Source organism: Poromitra crassiceps, assembly GCF_964638095.1.
Source record: "Poromitra crassiceps genome assembly, chromosome: 2".
NCBI classification, from domain to species: Eukaryota; Metazoa; Chordata; class Actinopteri; order Beryciformes; family Melamphaidae; genus Poromitra; species Poromitra crassiceps.
Window position 1 is genome coordinate 28,854,167 of NC_139624.1, and position 22,151 is coordinate 28,876,317.

The following is a 22,151-nucleotide window of genomic DNA, read 5'->3' on the forward strand; positions in this document are numbered from 1 at the left end:
CATGGTCCCTGGTCTTAAAAACAGGACATACAGTAACACATAACATCAAATAAACAATACAGATCAATCAAGAATAAAAGAAACCAGAGATACAAGCAACAAAAGTTCAGAAACCAATTAAACAAACTCGGTACGCTACTCTAGCTTACTCAGCAGGAACTCCTTCAAGCGGTTCTTATCCGCTCAGAGAATTCACAGATTAAATGTCATTAGGGATCTTGTTCCACTCCTCCCCCCCTTAAAGTACTTCTCCCCACCTTGCTTTTTAGATTAGGTAGTTTCAAGTCCGCTACACTAGCTCTCGTGTTCAGGCCATGAGTGTCCCGAACGAACTGGAAATACTTAGAAAAGCAATTTGGACAAAGGTCATGCAATATTTGATAGACCATGATGAGTTTGAGCTGTTGAACTCTACTTTCAACAGGGAGCCAATTTAACTCTTTAAAATTAATTGGGCTAATATGTGTTCTTGGATTGAGGTACGTTAAGAATAACCCTCATTAGTTTGTTTTGTGCCTTTTGAAGCCTGTCTTTTGATCTTTTAGTTAAACCACTGTACCAGGATACATCAAATTATTATGGTTCTCTCCAGAGACTCGCAGCACTTCTCTTGATTAAGAAGCAGAGGAGAGATGGGGCGCAGCCTATAAAGCTCCAGAGAGAGACTGGCAATTCACCTTCACCGGCAGCACTCCACCCTGCCGTGTGCTAGCAGCTTGTTGATGTGAACTGTGAATCTGCATGCTAACGTCATTTCCTCGCAAAATGACCCTGCTGTAGCAGCAGGACAATGGAGACTCAGCAACAGATGCTCACCATCATAGATGAGAAGGAGACAGAGAGAGAGAGAGAGAGAGAGAGAGAGAGAGAGAGAGAGAGAGAGAGAGACTACATTGTGTCCACTGGCTGTCAGTTTCAATCTACTCGGTTTCCTGATGAGTGCAGTGACTAGGGACATTTTAAAATGTAAAAAAAGGAGCTTTCAATCAAACAATCTTCTCCTTCCCCAACCCAATCGCCATTTATGATTCTGAAACCATGGATACTACAATCTCAGTGTAAATTTGAAACAAAACAGCAGTTAATTTGAAAACCTCACTGCATTTCCAACGCTAAATACAAAAAATTACTTAGGCTCGTTAAGCTCTCACTACGGGACTAGGCCCTGCCTGCCCTGCTCCCCAGACAGAAGTCATATTGTTTCTACACTAATACACCGTGTTGGGGTTGGATAGACGCTTGTCTCCCTCTATATAGGTGGCCCCGCCCCCTAAGGCCAGCCACGGAGGGACACAAGCATCTATCCAACCCCAACACGGTGTATTGGTGTAGAAACAATCACACCCAGGTGTTGAAGTAAGTGGCGCAGTTTCCTGCATGTCTGACCTGCAATATCCATAAACGTTCCCAGCAGAGACTCCATATCATCCGCAAACTCAGAGCACTTTGTGTTGCCCCCCACCTTCTGTTACTGCTATACAAAAGCATCATTCAACCCATCCTCCTGTACTGTTCCCCCTGCTTCTACACCATGCGGACCATATCCAACAAAAACAAACTCACCAAGATCACCCATGCTGCCTCCAAAATCATCCACTCCCCCACACCCAATCTGTCAGACATGAACGACATAGTCATCAAACGCCTCGCACTCACAATAGTAAACAACCCCGATCACCCACTCAACCCACGCTTCACACTACTGCCATCAGGCCGCAGATACAGAGCACTCAAATGGAGAAGAGCACCTTTTGGTAGAAGTTTTGTCCCCTCTGCAATAACCGCCCTGAACAAAATGCCCCGTTGACCTTGTACAGTTCCAGACCCTACCTCACCTTACCCTACGTTTGTGTTATATGTTGTGTTATATATTGTGTTATATGTACTGTGCTCACTGAACATGTACCGACTGAAAACAAATTTCCTACGGGACAAATAAAGCTATCTATCTATCTATAGTATCTATCTATCTATCAATCTTAACTCGCCTTATAACCGGGGTTATATTCGTAACCTTGTCTTATGTTTAGAGTAAAACAACTTGGTTAAGGTTAGGTGAGATAGAGAGGTCAACTAATCCACGGCTTACTGTTTAGAGGAGGAGAGAAAGCTGGCAAGAGGAAAGGGCAGATGAGAAGATCACAATGATGGCAGCAGCAGCAGCAGCAATTGAGTCTGGTCTAAAGTGGACTCAGGTCTAAAGTGGACTCATCAAACGCTGATTGAATGTGATTATTGCGGATGTCAAGCGGCTCATTGTGAAGGGTCCTATTCTGGGAGAGCTCCTGCGGCGAGGAGAGCAGAGGGGAGGAAGCCGTCATCTCTGCTTGTTTAGAATCCAGCTAAACAGCTCAGCCACAGCTGGAGCATGGAGGGGGAATAAGGGCCCAATCACACTCCGTGACACAGGCGTGACAGGTGTGACACAGGTGTGACACAGGCGTGACACAGGTGGTGATTGAGGTGAAGCGCCCTTGTAAAACAACTTGGTTAAGGTTGTTGGTGCCAGTGTGGGCAGGTAGCCTTGTGGCCTGATGGACAGCAGCCTGAACAGATTATTTATTTGCTTGGGTTGGGAGACAAATCTGACGCTGTTACACACGGACGTGTGAAACATATACAAATGCATATAATGTTTTTAGCTAAAAGCTAATTTGTAGCTAATATCACGATACATTTTTCTGCCGCAGGATACACATAGTCACGTTTTTGCGTTGCGACATAATGATACGATATAGGCTACAGCTATCGTCCATTGCTTTTAGTCCTATAATAATCTATAATATAAAACATAGTACCTACTGAGTCTTAAATGATTATTTTTCTCAAAACAAGAAAAACAATGCGGGCTGAGATCATTTCCCTGGTTTCTGATGGAAGTACATTTTTTCAAGAATTTCTTTGAATGAAGCCACAAGGCCATACCACCAGGTTCTGAGGCTGTGCGATTGAAGTTATCTTGCTTAGGATCAGAATAAAAGAGACACGGCTAAAGTGACTCCTCTCTGACCTGTGGAGGTGTCAGATTGAGCTGTGCAAGTCAGAAATGAAGTGTCACTGGAACATGACAACAGCGATCACAGCCAGCGAGGCCACTGCGACCCAGACATGTCCAGGCATAAGATGACACTATTACAGCCATGCTAAGGTTATTGGCCCCCTGGGCTCCTACACCTTTTCTTATTCATTTTCTCTATCCATCTGTCTCTCACTTGCTGCAGCCTCTGAATTTGTCCATTGAAATTGGGAACAGGTATTAGTCGGACAGCAATTTCCAGAATTGTTCTGCAGACATGAATCAAACCAGACAACGACAAAACAATGACCAGTAATGTGAACTGAAAACAATTATTAGAGTGTCCATCTTTCTCATCCAATTGTGTCACCTCTGCTGAATTCAATGAGGGTTATGTTACAGCTGCTGGATAGAGTTTCCCCCCGTGGATACAAAACCAGGATTTGTTGATACAATACTGTACAACTGTCTCATAACAGAACACTAGAATACGTAGTACTTTTTCAATACGCTGATATGGATATGTTCATGTGTGGGAAAAACAGCCTGATTCGCAGCACCTGATTCCTTCCTTTGGAGAGAGCTCTATAGAGAGCCATGGCGCGCTCGTTCCGGTAGGGCCCTATACGAACCAGCGTGGTGGTGAACAGCGAGAGACGATCATTTTTGATCCCGTTGGAATTGTGCCATGAAGTACACAATTGATGTTTGTCAATTTAAAAGATAACTTTGGAAGTCAATAAACTCGTAGTTTGGCATAAAACTGTTGCATTATAAGTTATAAATTAGAAAGACTACACACAACCAGTCGTGTAAGTGACGTCATAACTTTCTCTCCCGCCAGACCCTTCAGACGACGTACTGTATATTGTGCGAGATGAGGGTGTGTCCCCCCCCCCCCAAATCAGTTGCAACCACTGTCCAGTATGACCAAGACTGACCTCTCTCCAGTCATACTCCTTCTTATTCAATCACAGTTACGCTCTCCCACACTATCAATAGCCAATGGCTTCAAGCCATCACCTTCCCTCGCATTTCCCGCTGGACCAATAACCTAAAGCGGTTGAGAGTATTTGAAGTGTATTTTATTACAGTATATGGTTGGCTTCTTACCGATGTTGTCACTTGTCACTCTGCAGTCGCTGTCGTTCCCGTGTTCTGGTCGTATTGCCCTGCCTGCTCCCCTGCCACCACCAACGTCATGGCTCCAGAGCAGTGATACTCAACCCGAGGCTCTAGAGCCACATGCGGCTCCTTTATGGGTAGTTGTGTATTTTAAGTCCTACTTAAAATAAATAAGTAAATCAAAATCTAATAAAAATAATGGGAGGAAAGGGTCTTTTTTTGGATTGTGGCTCTGGCAAAGCTTTTGTTTTTGTGAGTGTGGCTCCTGAGTTTGGCAAGGTTGAGTACCAGTGCTCCAGAGGGATTCCCCATGGGGGCATTTCTATTCTATGCATTCCTGACACCCTCCCCCTCATCATCGCAGGAGGAGCGTCATCATGGAGCCATATACGCCAAACCTTAATCTTGTTTTATTGTATCATTAAAGTGTATTTTAAACTTTCATGCTAGTCTCTGCATGATTGAAATAGCGGGCTGTAATGATCAGTCCTGTGTGGAGGGAAGGAGTGCAGGGTGACCCTGCCCCAGCAGAATGTCAGCTAAGCACATCATGAGCCTATCAACACCACTATCAGCAGTATTAACACCAATCTTTTTGCATCCACTTTTCTCCCTCGTCCCAACACACACACAGACACACCACCACAAAAGAAACGGCGTACCTGTTTGCTCTCTAAAAATATTTCTTCAGGCTGCTATTCCATGATTACGATTAGTCATCATTTCACAAGGTAGAAACATTCTATGGTCAAATTTAACTTGAACTAAAACTAGTGATTAATCAGAATCTTCAAATGACCCTGCATAGCAATATCACATTTTATTATTTTAGACTGTGTACTCGAAGTATAATGATTTATTAAAGGAACAGGTCACCAAAAAATGAAAATGTTCTATGGTCTATATTAACACGCAGGGATTTTTGCCAGTCACATTGACTTCAGTTGTACTGTACCGGCGTTAATGGTGACAGGATTTCTCTGACATAATTTTCATTCTTGAGTGAACGTTTCCTTTAAAGCCCCTGGAAACCAAAAATAAATGTGTTTGGAGTTTGTCACACCACCAGTTTGTTATTAACCACCCAGCCAAATTTGAACGATTAAAAATGTCGCCAAGTATATAAGATTAGGTTTCAAAATGATGAAAGCCGTATTCTCTGCTCTGAAACTTTGGAGGCGTGTCTGCTGAAGTGCTCCCAGTGCTCTCCCCTCCTCCCCTCCCCGACAGTGCTGCACAACTTGATACATTGTGATGCATTTTTTTAATTTGCAGGGGAGAGGCACTTCAGCCTGATTGGTTCACAGAGTTACACTTATTGTGTAATAAGTCTGGAGCATAAGCACGCCCAATCTGGGCACCCAGAGTCTATCAGTTTGATGACTAATCTGACTCTGGGACAGACGACCAATATTTCGGGGTTTCCACTGTAGAGCGGACGTCTCGCCCCTTCCCTCATTGTTTACAGACCGACGATGTCTCATATGCAGCTATTTATTATTATTATTATTATTATTATTAGCTGAAATGTCATCTGGACCTACAATCGATCAGCTCCAACTGCATCAATTGGACTGTAAACAATAACCGCGGCACACAGAAGCGGAAGTCTTGGCGTGGACATCCACTACTACACAGTACTACACATCCACTACTACACAGTGTGGACATCCACTACTACACAGTGTGGACATCCACTACTACACAGTACTACACATCCACTACTACACAGTGTGGACATCCACTACTACACAGTACTACACATCCACTACTACACAGTACTACACATCCACTACTACACAGTGTGGACATCCACTACTACACAGTACTACACATCCACTACTACACAGTGTGGACATCCACTACTACACAGTGGAAACCCCAAAATATTGTCCGTCTGTCCCAGAGTCAGATTAGTCGTCAGACCGATAGACTCTAGGTTCACAGATTGAGCACACCCACTTCAATCCCTACATAAGGAACAGTACAAAAACTGAAATGGCAATATTTAGGATTTGGATTGAAACTAATGTCTAATACTTTCAGATGGTTACTGTTATGCACATAAGACCCTGAATTAGTTAGAAGGTTATTGTAGATTTGTGTTCCCAGGGGCTTTAAGCTAATGAATAAGGGTTGATTGATTACATCCTGTCCATTTTGGTGTAAAAAAAAAACGGTGAAAGGAAATGCTTTGTGTTGTATTAATGCTGTTGACTCTGCTGGTTTTAGCTGGCCTGCTCACTTCAAAGCATGAGGGCCTCTTACAATACAGCTGTGACCATCTGCAGCTCTAGCAGACCCTGCTGTACTGAGGAACAACAATGTGATTATGGAGGTGCAGGCAACTCAAATATAATTTACTTCTGACATGGTCCAGAAGGAACATCCGACTTAGTTGTTGGCCATATGTTGTTTTGAAAAGGATGGAAGTCTGGCCATGTTCAAGCAAACATATTTTTTATTAAATACATACAGAGACTGGAATACAGAGGCTGTTTCGTTGACACCGATAAACCTGTTTCTGTGTGACTAACCTAGAGAGAACATGTTTTGTACTGTGCACAATGTGGAAGTCCCAAATCTAAAATGAGTCGTGATTCTGTGTGAGTACTTTGAGAGCAACTCAAACCGGAGTCAAATTCCTTCTGAGAGCTAGGAGGGAATTAACGTTTAGAATACAGCTCGTGCCTCTGTAGTTACCCTGTAATTACATGTAACTAGGAGGGAGTTAATGCTGCTTTAGAATACAATAGTTACCCTGTATAATACTACAGTATAAGTTTTCCTAAATTGAAATGATTATTTATCATAGGTCATAAGAACAGAATAGGTACCTGGTAGTTACAAAGATAGCTACGGTATAATAACAGAATAGGTACCCGGTAGTTACAAAAATAGGTACGTATAAATTCTTTACCCTGTATTTTGCGGGCTGTATTCTAAAGATAGTGATAGTGGACCGGGAGCAGAGATTACAGGTTGCTGTCTGAATCAAGGAGTGACAGACAACAATATAATACAACACGACACAGCAGAAGGCTCCAGCGGGAGACAGACAAGGTGGGCCAGTGAAAGACCACCGGGCCCCCCTCTTCACTTTTTGTTAGTTTAATTGAAAGTTGTAGGTGGGATGATGTTGCTTTGAGCCGCGCGCACGCCCAGAAGGAAGACACTGGCCCATTGCATTATGCCTAATCCTAGTCTGGGGGCAGAAACCTCGTTCCATGACTTCCGGCTATGGGCGGAACGTAGGAACCAAAGTGTTGTACCCCAGGAAAATATTCCACTCAATTCTTGCTTTCCATTCAGACGTAATGTTATGGAACCGGCAAGTTTCTTCAAGTACTTCTTTGAATACTTCGTTTAGTAGGCCTAGTTTAGTAGGCCTATGTCTATGTTTATTTCCCCAAGGGGATAAATAAAGGATAACTTAACTTAACTTATGTCCATGCTTCTTATTTTTTCCCTCACTTGTAGCGACTGGCAAAGTTAGGCTGCCTACTGCTGCATCTCTATGGGGGAAGAAAACACTGCGGACTGCAACACAGGACCGGCACACAGGGCGGGTCAGCCTGCCTGTAGTAATGGGTACCAGGCTCTTCTCCTCGGGAAGAGCCTGGTGACGTGAGGTTAGCTTCATCCTGTCTTGGACAAATCCCAGACCAGACCAAGGAGGGAGTCTGTCTGCGAAGGAGTGACATTCCCTGATTTCTTAGATTGTTATTTTTTTTATTAGGAAGGGAAGGGAGGAAGGCCACGCCAACCCAACCCCCGCAGTATCAGTCAAGCCCTACTTTACCCACGACTAAATGTTGCAATTTTGTGTCTCCCCGCTGCAGCAACCACACAGCATCGTCCAGCGCCGCCTCCTGGAGGGCAACATGACGCGGCTGCGAGGGGAGGCCCAGGACCTCAGCGGCAGGGTGCGCTCCCCACTGGCCGACAACAAGGACGGAGCCGCTGACGCTGAGGAGAGGAGCGAGAGCACGGCCGATGACTCCACGGAGGAGAGGGAGTCCCCGGACGAGAGGGAGTCCCCGGAGGAGAGGGAGTCCCCGGAGGAGAGCGAGAGGAGCCTGCGGTCGGACGACAGCAGCGAGGCCGGGGCCAGGCCGACCGCCGAGAAGAGTGAGGGCATGGGGAGCCCGACCTCCCTCACCGCCTTGCTCATTCAGTGCAAGGTACCCGACTGCATGGAAAGTCAAGGGCTTGGCACCGGGGCAAACCTACTGATATGGGGGGCTCAAGGCAAAGGCAATATCGGTCATCACCTAATATGATGACCGATATCTGCTTCTCCTGGCCGATAACCGATAATAATTTCACATTTTTGTATTTAAAAAAGTTCTTAACTTGTAGTTTATGCACACCTGGGGTAAGAAAGGCAGATGTAGGGAGCAAAGGTGGATGATTTAATATTCCATAGCTCTGACCTAGCCAAATCTGACATCACTATTGTGATCACAAAACAAAGAATACTTCTGATATAATATGATATGAGTGTTCTAGTAAAGTTTATCACTAAATAAAAAATAAATAAAGGCTTTTATAGAACTGAAAGCCTATGGCTGCTTATTCTGCAGATAAAACACAATGACAAAAGGCATAGTTTAGACCCTTATTGTCAGGTTACTGGCAACTAAACCTGAGCTGTGTGGGCTCTCGCTGACTTTTGTCAAAACCCTCTAGTTTCTGCATGCCAGGAGACATGTCTATACAGTCTATGGTCTTAACGTTAGCTCCCAGTTAGCGCCGTTAGCTTTACATTGGCGGTTAGCAGGTTGTTTTTGGAGCCACTGACACAAACACACTGGACGCTTCATTTTGGGTAAAGCATGAGGGGTTTATATGGTTTCCGCCAGCTCTGGGAGTATAAAGTGCTTTGAATGCGGGGATGTTTGCTCACAACAAGCAGTTTGCTTGCCGATTGGGGAGTGCTAATACCGCATTCAAGACAACTTGGAACTCAGAAGTTTCAACTCGGATTTTCGGACCTCTGACATACTGTAGTTGCATTCACGCTGTTTTTAAGTCGGCGTCACAAAAACATACACAGCTAGCTAATTGAATTGTAAGATTAAGCTGTTGAATTCAGCATATTGCTATAATCAGAGCAAGATGTAAAAATATAAACACATATTGCATTATTACACCTCAAATTAGGTCAAACACTTTCATGACGTCAACTCAGACAAACCGGAGCTCTGAAATGATACCCGAATTTTCGACCTGTAATTCCGACCTCGACAACCATTCCATTCATTTTTTACAGGTCAGAGCTCATTCTTTACTGTTTTCTGAGTTGTCTTGAATGGGGTACAACACCGCTGCTGCCTGGGCCTATAACGCTAGTGTTAGTGTAGGCCACACCACGACCCTATAAATCCGTTGCCTCCTCCCCAGGGTTGGTTTAATGTAACGCCAGCTCAGACTTTGGCTTTGTATTATCGGGTCTATTCATTGTTCATTTCATTATCGGAATAATAAACAATAATGTAAAATTATCTGCCGATAATTTATCGGATTGATATATATACCGTGTGTCCCTATTTTGCAGTCATTCATTTAGTTTGACAGTTATTGAGAGTTCATCTGATTTAGGTTGTAGAACAGTAATGTCATTCATGCACAAATGACATTACTGGTCCACAACATCAAGGGCCCTATCTTCGTACAGGCGCTATCCTGAAACGCCAGGTGCGTTCAATAAAGAGGAGCACGTCTAGCGCGTCCTTACATAGAGAATGAATTGCAGAAAGACGCTGGCAGCTCCAAAAACACGTTTGGTCTGAATGTCCCCTTAAAAGTGATACAATTGTCTGGTAGACGTGACCTCCCTGATTTCTAAGTTAAAACAGCCCCGAAATATGTTGGGGATGCAATTCTCGGCGGGGATGCGGAAACGTTCACGGCACGTGTCGCAGGCGCAAATTAGAGCCGTGCCAAAATCATCTGCGCCCCAAAATGCCTGCGCAAACGAGATTTGGGCGGTCTTAACTACCAGAATTATTCACGGGTGTGGCCAGGCTATGCTGGGCATTACGTCAATCAAAACCAATCAGATTCCCGTCTCGCAATGGCTGTTTGCGCGAGGCATGCAATATGCTGTAATTCTCTCCATGCTTAATAGAGTGTACTCACTCGTGCGAGGACAGAGAGAGCTTATTGACAGATCGTCTGTGGTGCCAACGACCCTCCGGCTTATGAAGGTAAATAGCCTATGTCCATTGTACAACAAGTTTTCTTAATTAATTTCCCTCTTTGCGATGTGATAAAAGTTTCTCAGTGAGTTATAGTTGATTGCCTCACTGAATTATCTGCTAATACCCAATTTTAGCAGCATAATTTGATGTATTGGCATGACAAGGCTGTGCGTAATGACATATCCAAAAGGAATTATTCTTTGCACTGCGCTGCGCTGCACGAAGATTACGGTGCACCGCAGCGAGGTATTTAGCGCGTAAGAGGTCCTTTTCAAAGCTCTTAGCGCAAAGTAATTGCGCGCTGCTGACGATAGGATAATGCCATCTATCCGCACATTTTAGCGCTGAAACGCCTGCTTTGGCATGTGGCACGCCTATGCCCAGTACAATTATAACAGGCATGCGCTTGTGCCCGCCCCCAATTTGCATTGCGCATGGCATTAAACGAGCGCAAATGCTAAATTAGCGCTTTTGGGAAGATAGGGCCCCAAGTGTTCGTTTAAAGTCAGTTGGCAAACTCTCATTAGTTGTACAGCCCATTATAGCCTGACTGAGTAGGGGCCATGACTCGCGATTGAAATTATTCATTGTAACAAAAAGAGGAATTTTCAATAAGTAAATGTTTTTAATAGATTAAAATGGCCACTCCGCTTGGCACTTTCAACTGTTGTATAAAAACCCAAACAAGAGACGAAGAGAAGACAGACCCATTATTCTCCCAGCAAATCATTCTCTTCTCATATACCACGTTCAAAACTTGTCAGGCCTTAATGGCTGTCTGGTAGGATCAATTAAGCAATATCACAGGAGAGGGAGTGATGTTGTAGTTTAATTTCGTCACGGCTGTGATTCGGTTGTAGGCCGCAGTCTGAGTCGTGACGATATATATACAACATCATGACCTCGAGTGTGATATTGCTTTTATACAACAGTTGTACAGCACAAACCAAACTATTCATCAAGTAAAAATAGCATTCTTTCAAGTAATTTGCGACAACAGATGATTTCTGTCTGTTATTCGTCTCCGCCAATGAAAACAGTTTGCTCAGGATTGCACTACCAACTAACTAGGCAACTAACACAAAACAATATAGATGGATAAATAGCACTACAGGTGAGAGGAAAAATATGTATTTTGGATTTTAGGGTGAGCTGTCCCTTTAAGGTTAAATCAATATTGTTGTCCCTGGGTGCTGTTTGAATGCAGCCTAATCAAGGAAACGTTTAGAACAGCTGCGAAGCAAAATGATATACACAGAGTGAAGCGCCTATGAGGTTATCGTGAAATATCAGCACGGCTAGGATTCCTCTTGTCCAATCAAATTGCTCGGGCGGAACTAACTGTTCTGTTGTATAAAGCAAGATACGTCACAGTGACTGAAAGGAGGAAATATTCTTGGGCCAAAGATAGACATGGCAGGATGAGACAGATGTATCAACATCTTCTCTGGAACCATGGTGGATGTTGTAGAGTGGGACCACGTTAAAGAACCGCTTTACACGATCTGGAAACCCAAATCCACAATAACCTTCTAATGTAATTTAGGGTCTTATGTGCATAATAGTAGTTAAGCATCTTAAAGAATCATGTACATGTACATAATGTACATGTACATGATGTACATGTACAATAATGCGCCTATTCTCTATGGCCACTGGCCAGTCTAGTGTTTGTAGTATGTAGTGCAGCTTTTGTGCTTTTGTGCGGTCCGTTTAAGATTTTCCACTGGATGCAGCATTTTTCCTTATTATTCACTGTGCTTTGCACTTTTGTTCCATTATTAAATGCAAAGTCCTCCTTAGTTACTCATTCTGGAGCTATTTTTAAACTTCAGGGAGAGAGGGGGATTTGTGCACTTCTGAGACTGAGACAAGGAAACAGGTCTGTGGGGACTCAGCTCACCCCATAGAGAGGATCAAAAGAAGATATGCGGCTTAGTCACAGCGACCCAAAGTGTTTATTCCAAGGGAGAAAATATCCTTTGTTCAAGTGGATAAGCTATGATAAGCTATGAATCAGGGATTCATTAAGAGACAGATGTTCTCTGGCACAGGGTGGGTGGGTGTATGTTGTTAGATGTTAAATAATCCCTTAACAAAGGGCAACAGTGTAACATAGAGTAAGTAAACTTGAAAGGAATAGTTTAAATTAAAACTGTCATCATTTATCATCAATGGTCAAATTCGTTTTGACAAGCCGTTGCTGGTTGATATAATTGTTTTTCAACTACCAAATTTAGCAGCCAAAGCAGAGATCGCCTGTCTCTTTCTGTTATGCATGACTCTATCTATCTATCTATCTATCTATCTATCTATCTATCTATCTATCTATCTATCTATCTATCTATCTATCTATACAGACAGACAGACAGACATCTATCTATCTATCTATCTATACAGACAGACAGACAGACAGACAGACAGACAGACAGACAGACAGACAGACAGACAGACAGACAGACAGACAGATAGATAGATAGATAGATAGATAGATAGATAGATAGATAGATAGATAGATAGATAGCCAGACAGACAGACAGACAGATAATGTATATAGATAAATAGATAGATGGATAGATACTATAGATAGATAGATACTATAGATAGATAGATAGATAGATAGATAGATAGATAGATAGATAGATAGATAGATAGATAGATAGATAGATACAATAGATAGATAGATAGATAGATATTGTATGGGTTGTATTTCTTCAGGGGTTTTCTCGCTTGTGGACGGCTGGCATGACATCTCACGGTCACCATAATAAACCATTACAATCTGCTGCGATTTCTGCTTCCACCCTTTCCTGTGAAATATATGTCACTGTGACATGAAGTGTCCAGCAGGCAGAAGAGCACTGTGAGATGCAGTAGAAGAGAATGTCATCAGAAATGAGGACAAGCTGCCTGTTAGCAAGGCTGCTGTGAGAACATTTTTGACATTTGATATGTTTATTTAGACGGGACAGTGCAAAATTAATGGACACAAAGAACATAATCAGAGTGTAAAAATTGCCGGATTTAGCACGAGACTCGAGCACGAGGCTCGAATACGTTGCACATGGCACATGGCACATGGCACGAGGCTAATTTCCATCCGTAGTCCCCAAAACAAACAGGACATACGTGGACATACCTACATACAATACAATACACTCAAACAATACATACATACATACATATATGCAGCCGGCAGTAATGGTTTCTAAATATACTCAGATTTGCAACATGAAACATGAAACATTATTACTGTTTTGAACGAGTAACAAGGCACACTTCAATATTATACAGGTACAATCCATTTGTTGAAAAAAGTACAGGGATTACAGTCCAAAACTACTCCAATACTGACGGCTGGGTTAGAAAGGAAAAAAAGGGGGGGGGGGGGGTAGGTAGGGCAGCGGGGGCTGATAGAGACGGTCGGACGTGGTGGGGGATGGTGGAGGACGGGGTGGTGCTGGGGGAGTGCGTGCGTGACCATGTGTGATTGGCCTATGAGTCCTTAGGCTTAACATAGGCTGAGTGACATTAGCATGGCTGCTGTGAGAACATAGGCTGAGTGATGTTAGCATGGCTGCTGTGAGAACATAGGCTGAGTGATGTTAGCATGGCTGCTGTGAGAACATAGGCTGAGTGATGTTAGCATGGCTGCTGTGAGAACATAGGCTGAGTGATGTTAGCATGGCTGCTGTGAGAACATAGGCTGAGTGATGTTAGCATGGCTGCTGTGAGAACATAGGCTGAGTGATGTTAGCATGGCTGCTGTGAGAACATAGGCTGAGTGATGTTAGCATGGCTGCTGTGAGAACATAGGCTGAGTGATGTTAGCATGGCTGCTGTGAGAACATAGGCTGAGTGATGTTAGCATGGCTGCTGTGAGAACATAGGCTGAGTGACGTTAGCATGGCTGCTGTGAGAACATAGGCTGAGTGATGTTAGCATGGCTGCTGTGAGAACATAGGCTGAGTGATGTTAGCATGGCTGCTGTGAGAACATAGGCTGAGTGATGTTAGCATGGCTGCTGTGAGAACATAGGCTGAGTGATGTTAGCATGGCTGCTGTGAGAACATAGGCTGAGTGATGTTAGCATGGCTGCTGTGAGAACATAGGCTGAGTGATGTTAGCATGGCTGCTGTGAGAACATAGGCTGAGTGATGTTAGCATGGCTGCTGTGAGAACATAGGCTGAGTGACGTTAGCATGGCTGCTGTGAGAACATAGGCTGAGTGATGAGTGAATAAGGAAAAGCCCGGCCATCCTCATGGGTTAATATCAGGGTAAGAAAAAGTCCACAATGGAAATAAGCCTTTTGATTGATTGATTGATTGATTCTTGATTAACTGACTTTATTCATGGCTATAGAGACAATAAAAGATCCAAGGGATAGCATGTGAAAATGTAAACACTTAATTCCAACATAATGGTCCCTGATGTGTTCTTGTGTTCTCAACCTCAATGATTTTTTTTATGTTTGTATGTATTCCTGCTGGGCAGTTGTATATATCTCTTTTTTATCAATTATCAAATAAATTAAAACCTGGTTATTAACTTTACACATTTGTTTATTTAAAAATAAAAGATACTAAAATGCTTGAGGGGGCTTAACTGGGGCTTGGCAGATTTGTGAGGGGGCTATAGCCCCCCCTTGCCCCGGTGTAGCGCCGTCCCTGGAAAGGAATGTACAGTATACATATATATATATATTTTTTTTTTACTATTACTGTTGAACTAGAACCCCCTTTGACAGGACTGCCCCTTTTTATTTTGTCCTGATCGCTTTGAAGGCACCATAGTCCGAAGTCAGCCAAGATCCCACTAACTGTACTTCTAACTGTACCGCAGGGGCGGCTTTAGCTCAGGAGGTAGAGCGGGTCGGCCAATGACGCAAGGGTTGGCGGCTCGATCCCCGCTCCCTCCCAGCTGCCGTCGTTGTGTCCTTGGGCAAGACACTTAACCCTCCTTGCTCCCGATGGTGGATGGTGTGTAGGCACCCTGCGTGGCAGCCTGCCGCCATCGGTGTATGAATGGGTGAATGTAGACTACCTAGACGACCTACTGATTGTAAAGTGCTTTGGATAAAAGCGCTATATAAATGCAGGCCATTTACCATTTACCATTTACTTCTTGACAAGACACACAACACACGCTGCCTCTGATTGGCTTGCCCTGAGATTGTTACCCTAACCTTAACCAATCCTAGTCAAGTCTTTACTCTTTATTATCTGATCAAACAAAACCCAGAAGAACCCAGATTTGTTTACAACAAAAATATAACATTGAATGTATTGGGTGTCAATAAACTCAATTGAGAGGCATATTTTTGCTGGCATTGCACTTTTTGTAGGCTATTATATTTTTAAGCAATATAGCATGAGAGCCAGTGTGTTGTGGCAAATATATCCCGCTGATCAGCTGTTATCCCACGAGGCCGCAGGCCGAGTGGGATAACTGCTGAGCAGCAGGATATATGCCACAACACACGCAGCTCGAGTGCTATATTGCTTTTATAAAACGGTTTCCAAGTATGATAATATAATAATAATAGTAATACTATAAGTCCGACTGCCATGGCATTCTGGTAGAGTCAGTTGAAACACTACTGTAAGGCAGGACCGCAAGAACGTGCGGGTGATTTGATTGGATCGTTCTGGAGACTGAAGTTGACATTGGCCAATCCTGGCGCTTGCTGAGAAGCTGAGAGCTTTCTGGAAAGCCCGACACGCAGCTCGAGCGCAGCGCTGCATTCTCAGCGCTTGCTGAGAAGCTGAGAGCTTTCTGGAAAGCCCGACACCAACTAACATTACGGGGTTAAATGCGGGGTTAACAGCCTTTTTTTTGCAAAGAAGACATTAGCCCGCGTCTATTCTTGTACAAAACATAATTTTCTGCGAAGTATTAGTAAAGTTATAAGTGAAGATCGATTCACAAGGATCTGACAGCTGTCTCCGCCATTTGTTTTTTCTACATTGTCATTTGAGGTAACCAAAGCCTTTTAGTAAGAGAGTTGCCATGGCAACTCAATAACCCATGGCCATGGGTTATTGGAGTGGGTTACTGGATTTATACAATGGCTGTGAACCAATCAGATTGCTTGATTTGAGAGAGCCGTTTTATAATATTTCATATATCACACATATACATTGTCAATTTAATGCTTTATTTTACAAAGTAGTTTGAACTACTTTTTCTGCGTAGCTTGTAGTTTCCTAACCTACATTTCTCCCAGGGTAGCTTTGCTGTAGTTTCAACTACTTCCATGGTGAAGTAGTTGGTAGCTTCCTAAGCTATGCTTTCAAAGTAGCTTCCTCAACACTGTGTGTTTCTAATGTCCACACACCATATAGCACAGGTGTTAAAAAATAAATGTGTGTGTTCAGGGATGTATGAAGCTGGCGGGGGGGGGGGGGGGTGGCAATGATGTGATGAAGGTTGGGGTAGTAGTATCGGCAATAACTTAAATCCACCTTCGCCTGGTGGCGACCTCTGGCAGTCTTTAATGTAACAACAGTCTGACATTGAAATATGGCGCATTCCTTTATCGCAAAATAACTGGGATATTGAGGCTAAATGACGTCACATCCGTTTTGTTAGCGTTCCATTTCCAGAAAACTTGAGCTGGGAAGTTCACTGTTCATTGGTCAGATCCAGTCGCTAGCCAGGCTAGCCATTGTTAGCAATAACAGTTGATAACATGGCATTTCGTGGCATTTTGCGCATACAAACACTGTAGCCTCAGGTCCACACAGATAGATGTTATGCAGTGCTGTGTGTACAGCTGAAAAACCGAAGTGCTAAACAACATTACTACGATTATAACTACTGTTGTTGCACGGCGCAGCCATCTTGGATTTTTTAGGTCGGGGCTGCTGAGGCTCCTACAAGTTTGGAATGGGAAATACCAGCTCTGGTGACGTCACCGTCCCAGCTCATGACCTTTGAAGTCGTAAGATTACCAGTTCCCAGTTATAAAGGAGCTCGCTGACACGCAAGGGTGAAGGAGTGGGATTGGCCGACTGTTAGTGTAACTTCCTCATCCGGAAAGACCAGGGCCCCGTTCCAATACCCATACTTCCATACTATTTAGTAGGCAAAAAAAGATTTAGTATGTCCCAATACATAGTATGTCAGATGCAGTATGCCAAGAGTACCAGGATGTTGTACTACATCAGCTCCTATTTCGGAGTATGCATCGATGCATGCTGCTTCAGCCAAACTTCCCCACAATCCTTTGCGCAGCAGGAAGTTATGTCTTCTTTTTCTTCTTCTAATGTTTTATGGCGGTTGGCAAACAACTTTTTGTGCATTACCGCCACCTACTGGAGTTACGTCGCACTGACTGAGCTGCGTGTTCATGAATGAGATAATTAACTTTAAGAAAGCCTTGAAATATGTTAAAACCAAACAAGCATGGTGTGTACCAAAACATGCATATCTTGATTCCTGTTTAGATCTCTGACTTAATGTTTTTGCTTTATTTATTTTATTTTGTTTATTTGATTGTCTGTTCCAATTTTGTAAATGTTTAGTCTGAATTTTTTGTATAATGTACTGTTTGTTACTGCCAGACTTTGTTTATTGAAAAAAAAAAAAAAAAAAAAAAAACTCAAATGTGGCGCTGCGGACGTCGGCGGAAGTGAGCAAGAGGTCGGAGTTCAGGAAGCTCACGTGACGACAGATGTAGTGTGTCCCAATAGTATGCATTTTGCATGCATGCTGCACACTACAATCCATACTTTGTGAGGGCAGCGGCAGTACATACTACAAGAAGGAAGTACAAGTATGGGTATTGGAACGGGGCTCCGGTTTGTCTCCTGATGTGTTCCATTTTGAACTGTAACCCAAACCATAACTCTAACCTTAACCAAGTTTAGTTGCCTAAACATAAGCAATGTTTAAACATAACCATGTGACATTTCCAAATTAACCGACGTGAAGTACCTGCACACGTTTCGCTCATATAATGTCATTTTGGGAGTCATTGGAAATGGACTTACTCTGTCATTTCGGTATGAGGTTGTGTTGGGAAAAGCTGATGAATGATGGAATGTTACAGTTGGGGACGGCTCTACTCAGTTCTCAGTCTCTATCCGCGCCGCTCAACTAGAGACTGAGAACTTTCTCCCAGCTTTCGTTTCAACATGCAGAAGTTGTGCGCTTGTAAACAGATAAAACAGAATCAAATGCAACGTTGCTCGGGACATACATTTTAAATGTTTTAAAAAGTTCTCTCAAAGTGATTCACTGTATCTCCAGTTTGTTTTACTATGGAGGATAATGCAGGGAGAGCATCACTTCTGGTAACTTGACAAAGGGGCGTAGGTTTGTTAGTGTGCCATTCTCGCACTCTAAACTATCTTTGACTAGGAGCTCCCCGACGATTGGTAGACGGAGCTCTCCAATTCTCTGTGAGCCGAGACTCTGGGACGGCAAACATTAAAAAAAATAAAACTTTGCCTCAGCAGTACTGTGTGTTCGAGCTTGGCCAGATGAATCATGTGCCTGGCTATAATTCACGCTGTGCTTAAGTATGGTTTAATCTTCAGTGTTGAGATTGTTCGGCTGACTGATCAGTTAATCATCACACATGGATGATTGGGTTAATATTTCATGCTCTAGTGATATATTCGAGATAATGCAAGCTAAGACAGGGCCTCAAAAATCAAGGTGCACTTCTCATATTGTGGAGTCAGCACCTGAACGGAAAAGCCGTCAGCAATATGAACTCAATAGATCAGCTAATAATCACAAAACAACCAGTTTCTGTGAGACTGGCGATTTTATGTGACATGTAATGTTGCACAGATTGATGATGTTGGTTTGCCATTAGCTTCATCTTTAACTAAAGGACGGCTCAGCAGAGAGTCTGCATTATTCAACTGAAGAGTTGTGGTTTAACACAGGCATCCTCAACCTTTTTCTTATCGAGGGCCACAGCCCCCACTTGGTGAGAATTTGTCTCTTGAACCCAAATCTAAGAATTTATTTATTGTTAGCTATACATGATTTTGTCCTGAATGCCATGAGTCCAGAATGCCAGGACTGTATTGTAGGTAGAGATATAACAGAGACATTATGTATGATCAAAACAGTCATTCTACATTCCATAATGGTGGTAACGTCTTGTAATTGAAATACTAGTGAAGTGTAACAATCCATCACTTTGTTGGGGACCCCCTGTCGGGAACCACTTGTTTAACACTCCCTCACTCCATCCGAGAATCAATACAGATCAAATTACACACAAAATAGCATCTCAAACTTTCGCCAAGAGCTGGTGGGGAAATACCTCCGAATAGACTACTCTTTGTTATGTTTGTTCAAACCCCATAAAGCTGTTGCAACTTATTTGTTCAAAAGAAAGCACATGAATGGTGTTCTTCCTATGGCTCCCCAGCGCTGCATTAAGTGCCGTTGTGTGACTGGTCATTTCCTCGCAGGTGGCTGTGACAGGCGCAAGTGGAAAATCACATGGTGTTGTTCTGTGACGCTGAAACCCCCTCTGTTTTCCCTACAGTGCTGTGAGACTGAAGTCAGAGCATCCATCAACACGGCCAGTCAACACAACCACATCTCTGCCTCCTGCTGCCGGAGGCTGGGGTGAGAAACACCTGGATTCTGTCGTGAACACACATATAGACACGTGTACACAGTAGCCTACATCAGGCTTCCTACACATTTCCAATAAAAAAATTCCATACTTTTTCCAGAACTGATTTGTTTTGAAGATTTTGTCTGGTGTTCAATAGGATTTACGCAGACATCTTGCCCCTGCTAACGTGGTCATATCACTGTATAGATCAAGATTGTTATTGTTATATTTTCCCAGATGTTCTTGACTGAATTCGATTTTGTCCGGTATTTGATATAATGCATGCTGACAGCGGCTGGGTTATAACAGCAGCCCTCTATTTGAAAATTATTCTTCACATCAACAAAAACTGTGGACTCAAAGTGGCTCTACGTCAACATAAAGACTAGAATTAAGCTAGAATTCCGCGTGTATCAGACCTGAACAAAGATATTTTCCATACTTTTGAAGAAAAAAAATCCCAAACTATTGAAGACCTGGAAATATTCATTTCAATTAATTTTTAATACTTTTCCAGACTTTCCAAACCTGCATGGGAAGCCTGATATATGCATGTACACACCAGTTAATGGAGGCTAAAAACAATATAAAATACATCACATGAAAGCACGTCTATAAAAAATAGGACGATACGTTCCTCAATTTGGTCATTATCTACTCACCCTTATGTCTTATTCATCTATTTTTTGGGTGAACCATCCCTTTAAAATAAAATCTAAAGCAGATAACGAGTGAATAGATGTCATCTGTCTGAGGTAATCCTCACTGTTGCATTTCCTACAAGCTAGAGACATGCATGATACTTTTGACTGATGCCAGAATAAAGTGCTGATGCCATTCAGCACAAAATGCTATATACAGTAAGTAGAGATAGCCCTGTGAAATACTTGCAACTATGGATGCACGATATTTAATTTTTTGCTGATATCCGAGTTGGCAATATTGTCCAACACTTTTGGCCGTTTGCCAATACATGCGCACATTTTTTTCTCTGCCTAATTTCAGAGAACATCAAGTCTCTCCTGTAGTGGAATTAACACATTCTTATCATGATGGCCCACAGGCAGAATGATGCAGACATAAATACAATGTTTTTCACAATGTACACATTCACTGGGCAAAATAAGAAAAGTACTTCAACTTAGGCTATAAACATGCCGTTAACATTTTATTTATTTTTCTTTCAAACAAAACTGTTTTGATTCATCATACTTAAAGAGACATGCTCTCCCAGAGAGATTTTATCGGCCTGTCATATCAGCAGAAATGTTCGTTTCAGGCTGATGGCGATATTTCATGTTAAAGACTTTATCGGCCAATACTGATGACGTGCCGATATCATTGTGCATCCCTACATGCAATATGTTTACTTCTTAACTATTAATGCTATTGTGTGTGTGTATGTATGTCTGTGTGTGTGTGTGTGTGTGTGTGTGTGTGTGTGTGTGTGTGTGTGTGTGTGTGTGTGTGTGTGTGTGTGTGTGTGTGTGTGTGTGTATTATTAGACTAGTGCCTAGTCAGGACAGTTCACCATGTGGTCTGACCAGCTCAGTGACGGGTGTGCAGCTGCAGCTGGGCAGCCAGCGGGTCCAATGTTCAGCCTATGTCAAAGGTAAGAATATCAGAATGTGCTACAACAGTGCTGAATGCAGCTAAAAAGAACACCATGTCAAATGGAAACAAACAATTCCTCAGTTCCTTATGCTTATGAATGGTGTTTTCCAGTTGTGAAAATATCTGAACAGCAGCTCTCGTATGGAAAATACCACAACACAGATGTTTTGTTCACCTGCTGTTTTATAGCATTATGTCTGCATTAGGGATGTTAGTGATTAATCAATTGTTAAGAATTTGATCAAGTAAACATACATGTATATTAACTGATTCATCGACTATCTATTTACATTTAAGATTTAACATTTAGATTTAAGATATAACATTTAGGTTTAACATGTAATATGAATATTTAATATATTTCTTTAAACAAATATTGCTGTAAATCTGATAAAAAAGTGACTTCAAAAATTCACACCACTTTTTTTAAACACAATAGTGATTCAGACTATATCCAGGTCTTGAAAACGTTTACATTTGCTGTTCCAAACAACCAGAGTCCAGTAGCTCTTTCCTGGGAATTCTGCTTTTTCCATTTCCGGTTTGATGTGAATAAGCAGAAGAACTGGGTAGTTAGCGTGAGCAGCGATAGACACCAT

General features: G+C 42.7%; 1 protein-coding gene across 1 annotated transcript in view; it reads left to right on the forward strand.

Annotated features, from left to right (window-relative positions):
- nrip2 (nuclear receptor interacting protein 2) overlaps positions 1-22,151 on the forward strand; it is a 43,070-nt gene that overhangs the window by 14,792 nt on the left and 6,127 nt on the right. The window contains exons 2-4 of the mRNA XM_083654734.1: positions 7,984-8,325; positions 19,864-19,946; positions 21,444-21,550. Coding sequence (XP_083510860.1) covers positions 7,984-8,325; positions 19,864-19,946; positions 21,444-21,550 — 532 coding nt within the window. The remainder of the gene's footprint in view (positions 1-7,983; positions 8,326-19,863; positions 19,947-21,443; positions 21,551-22,151) is intronic.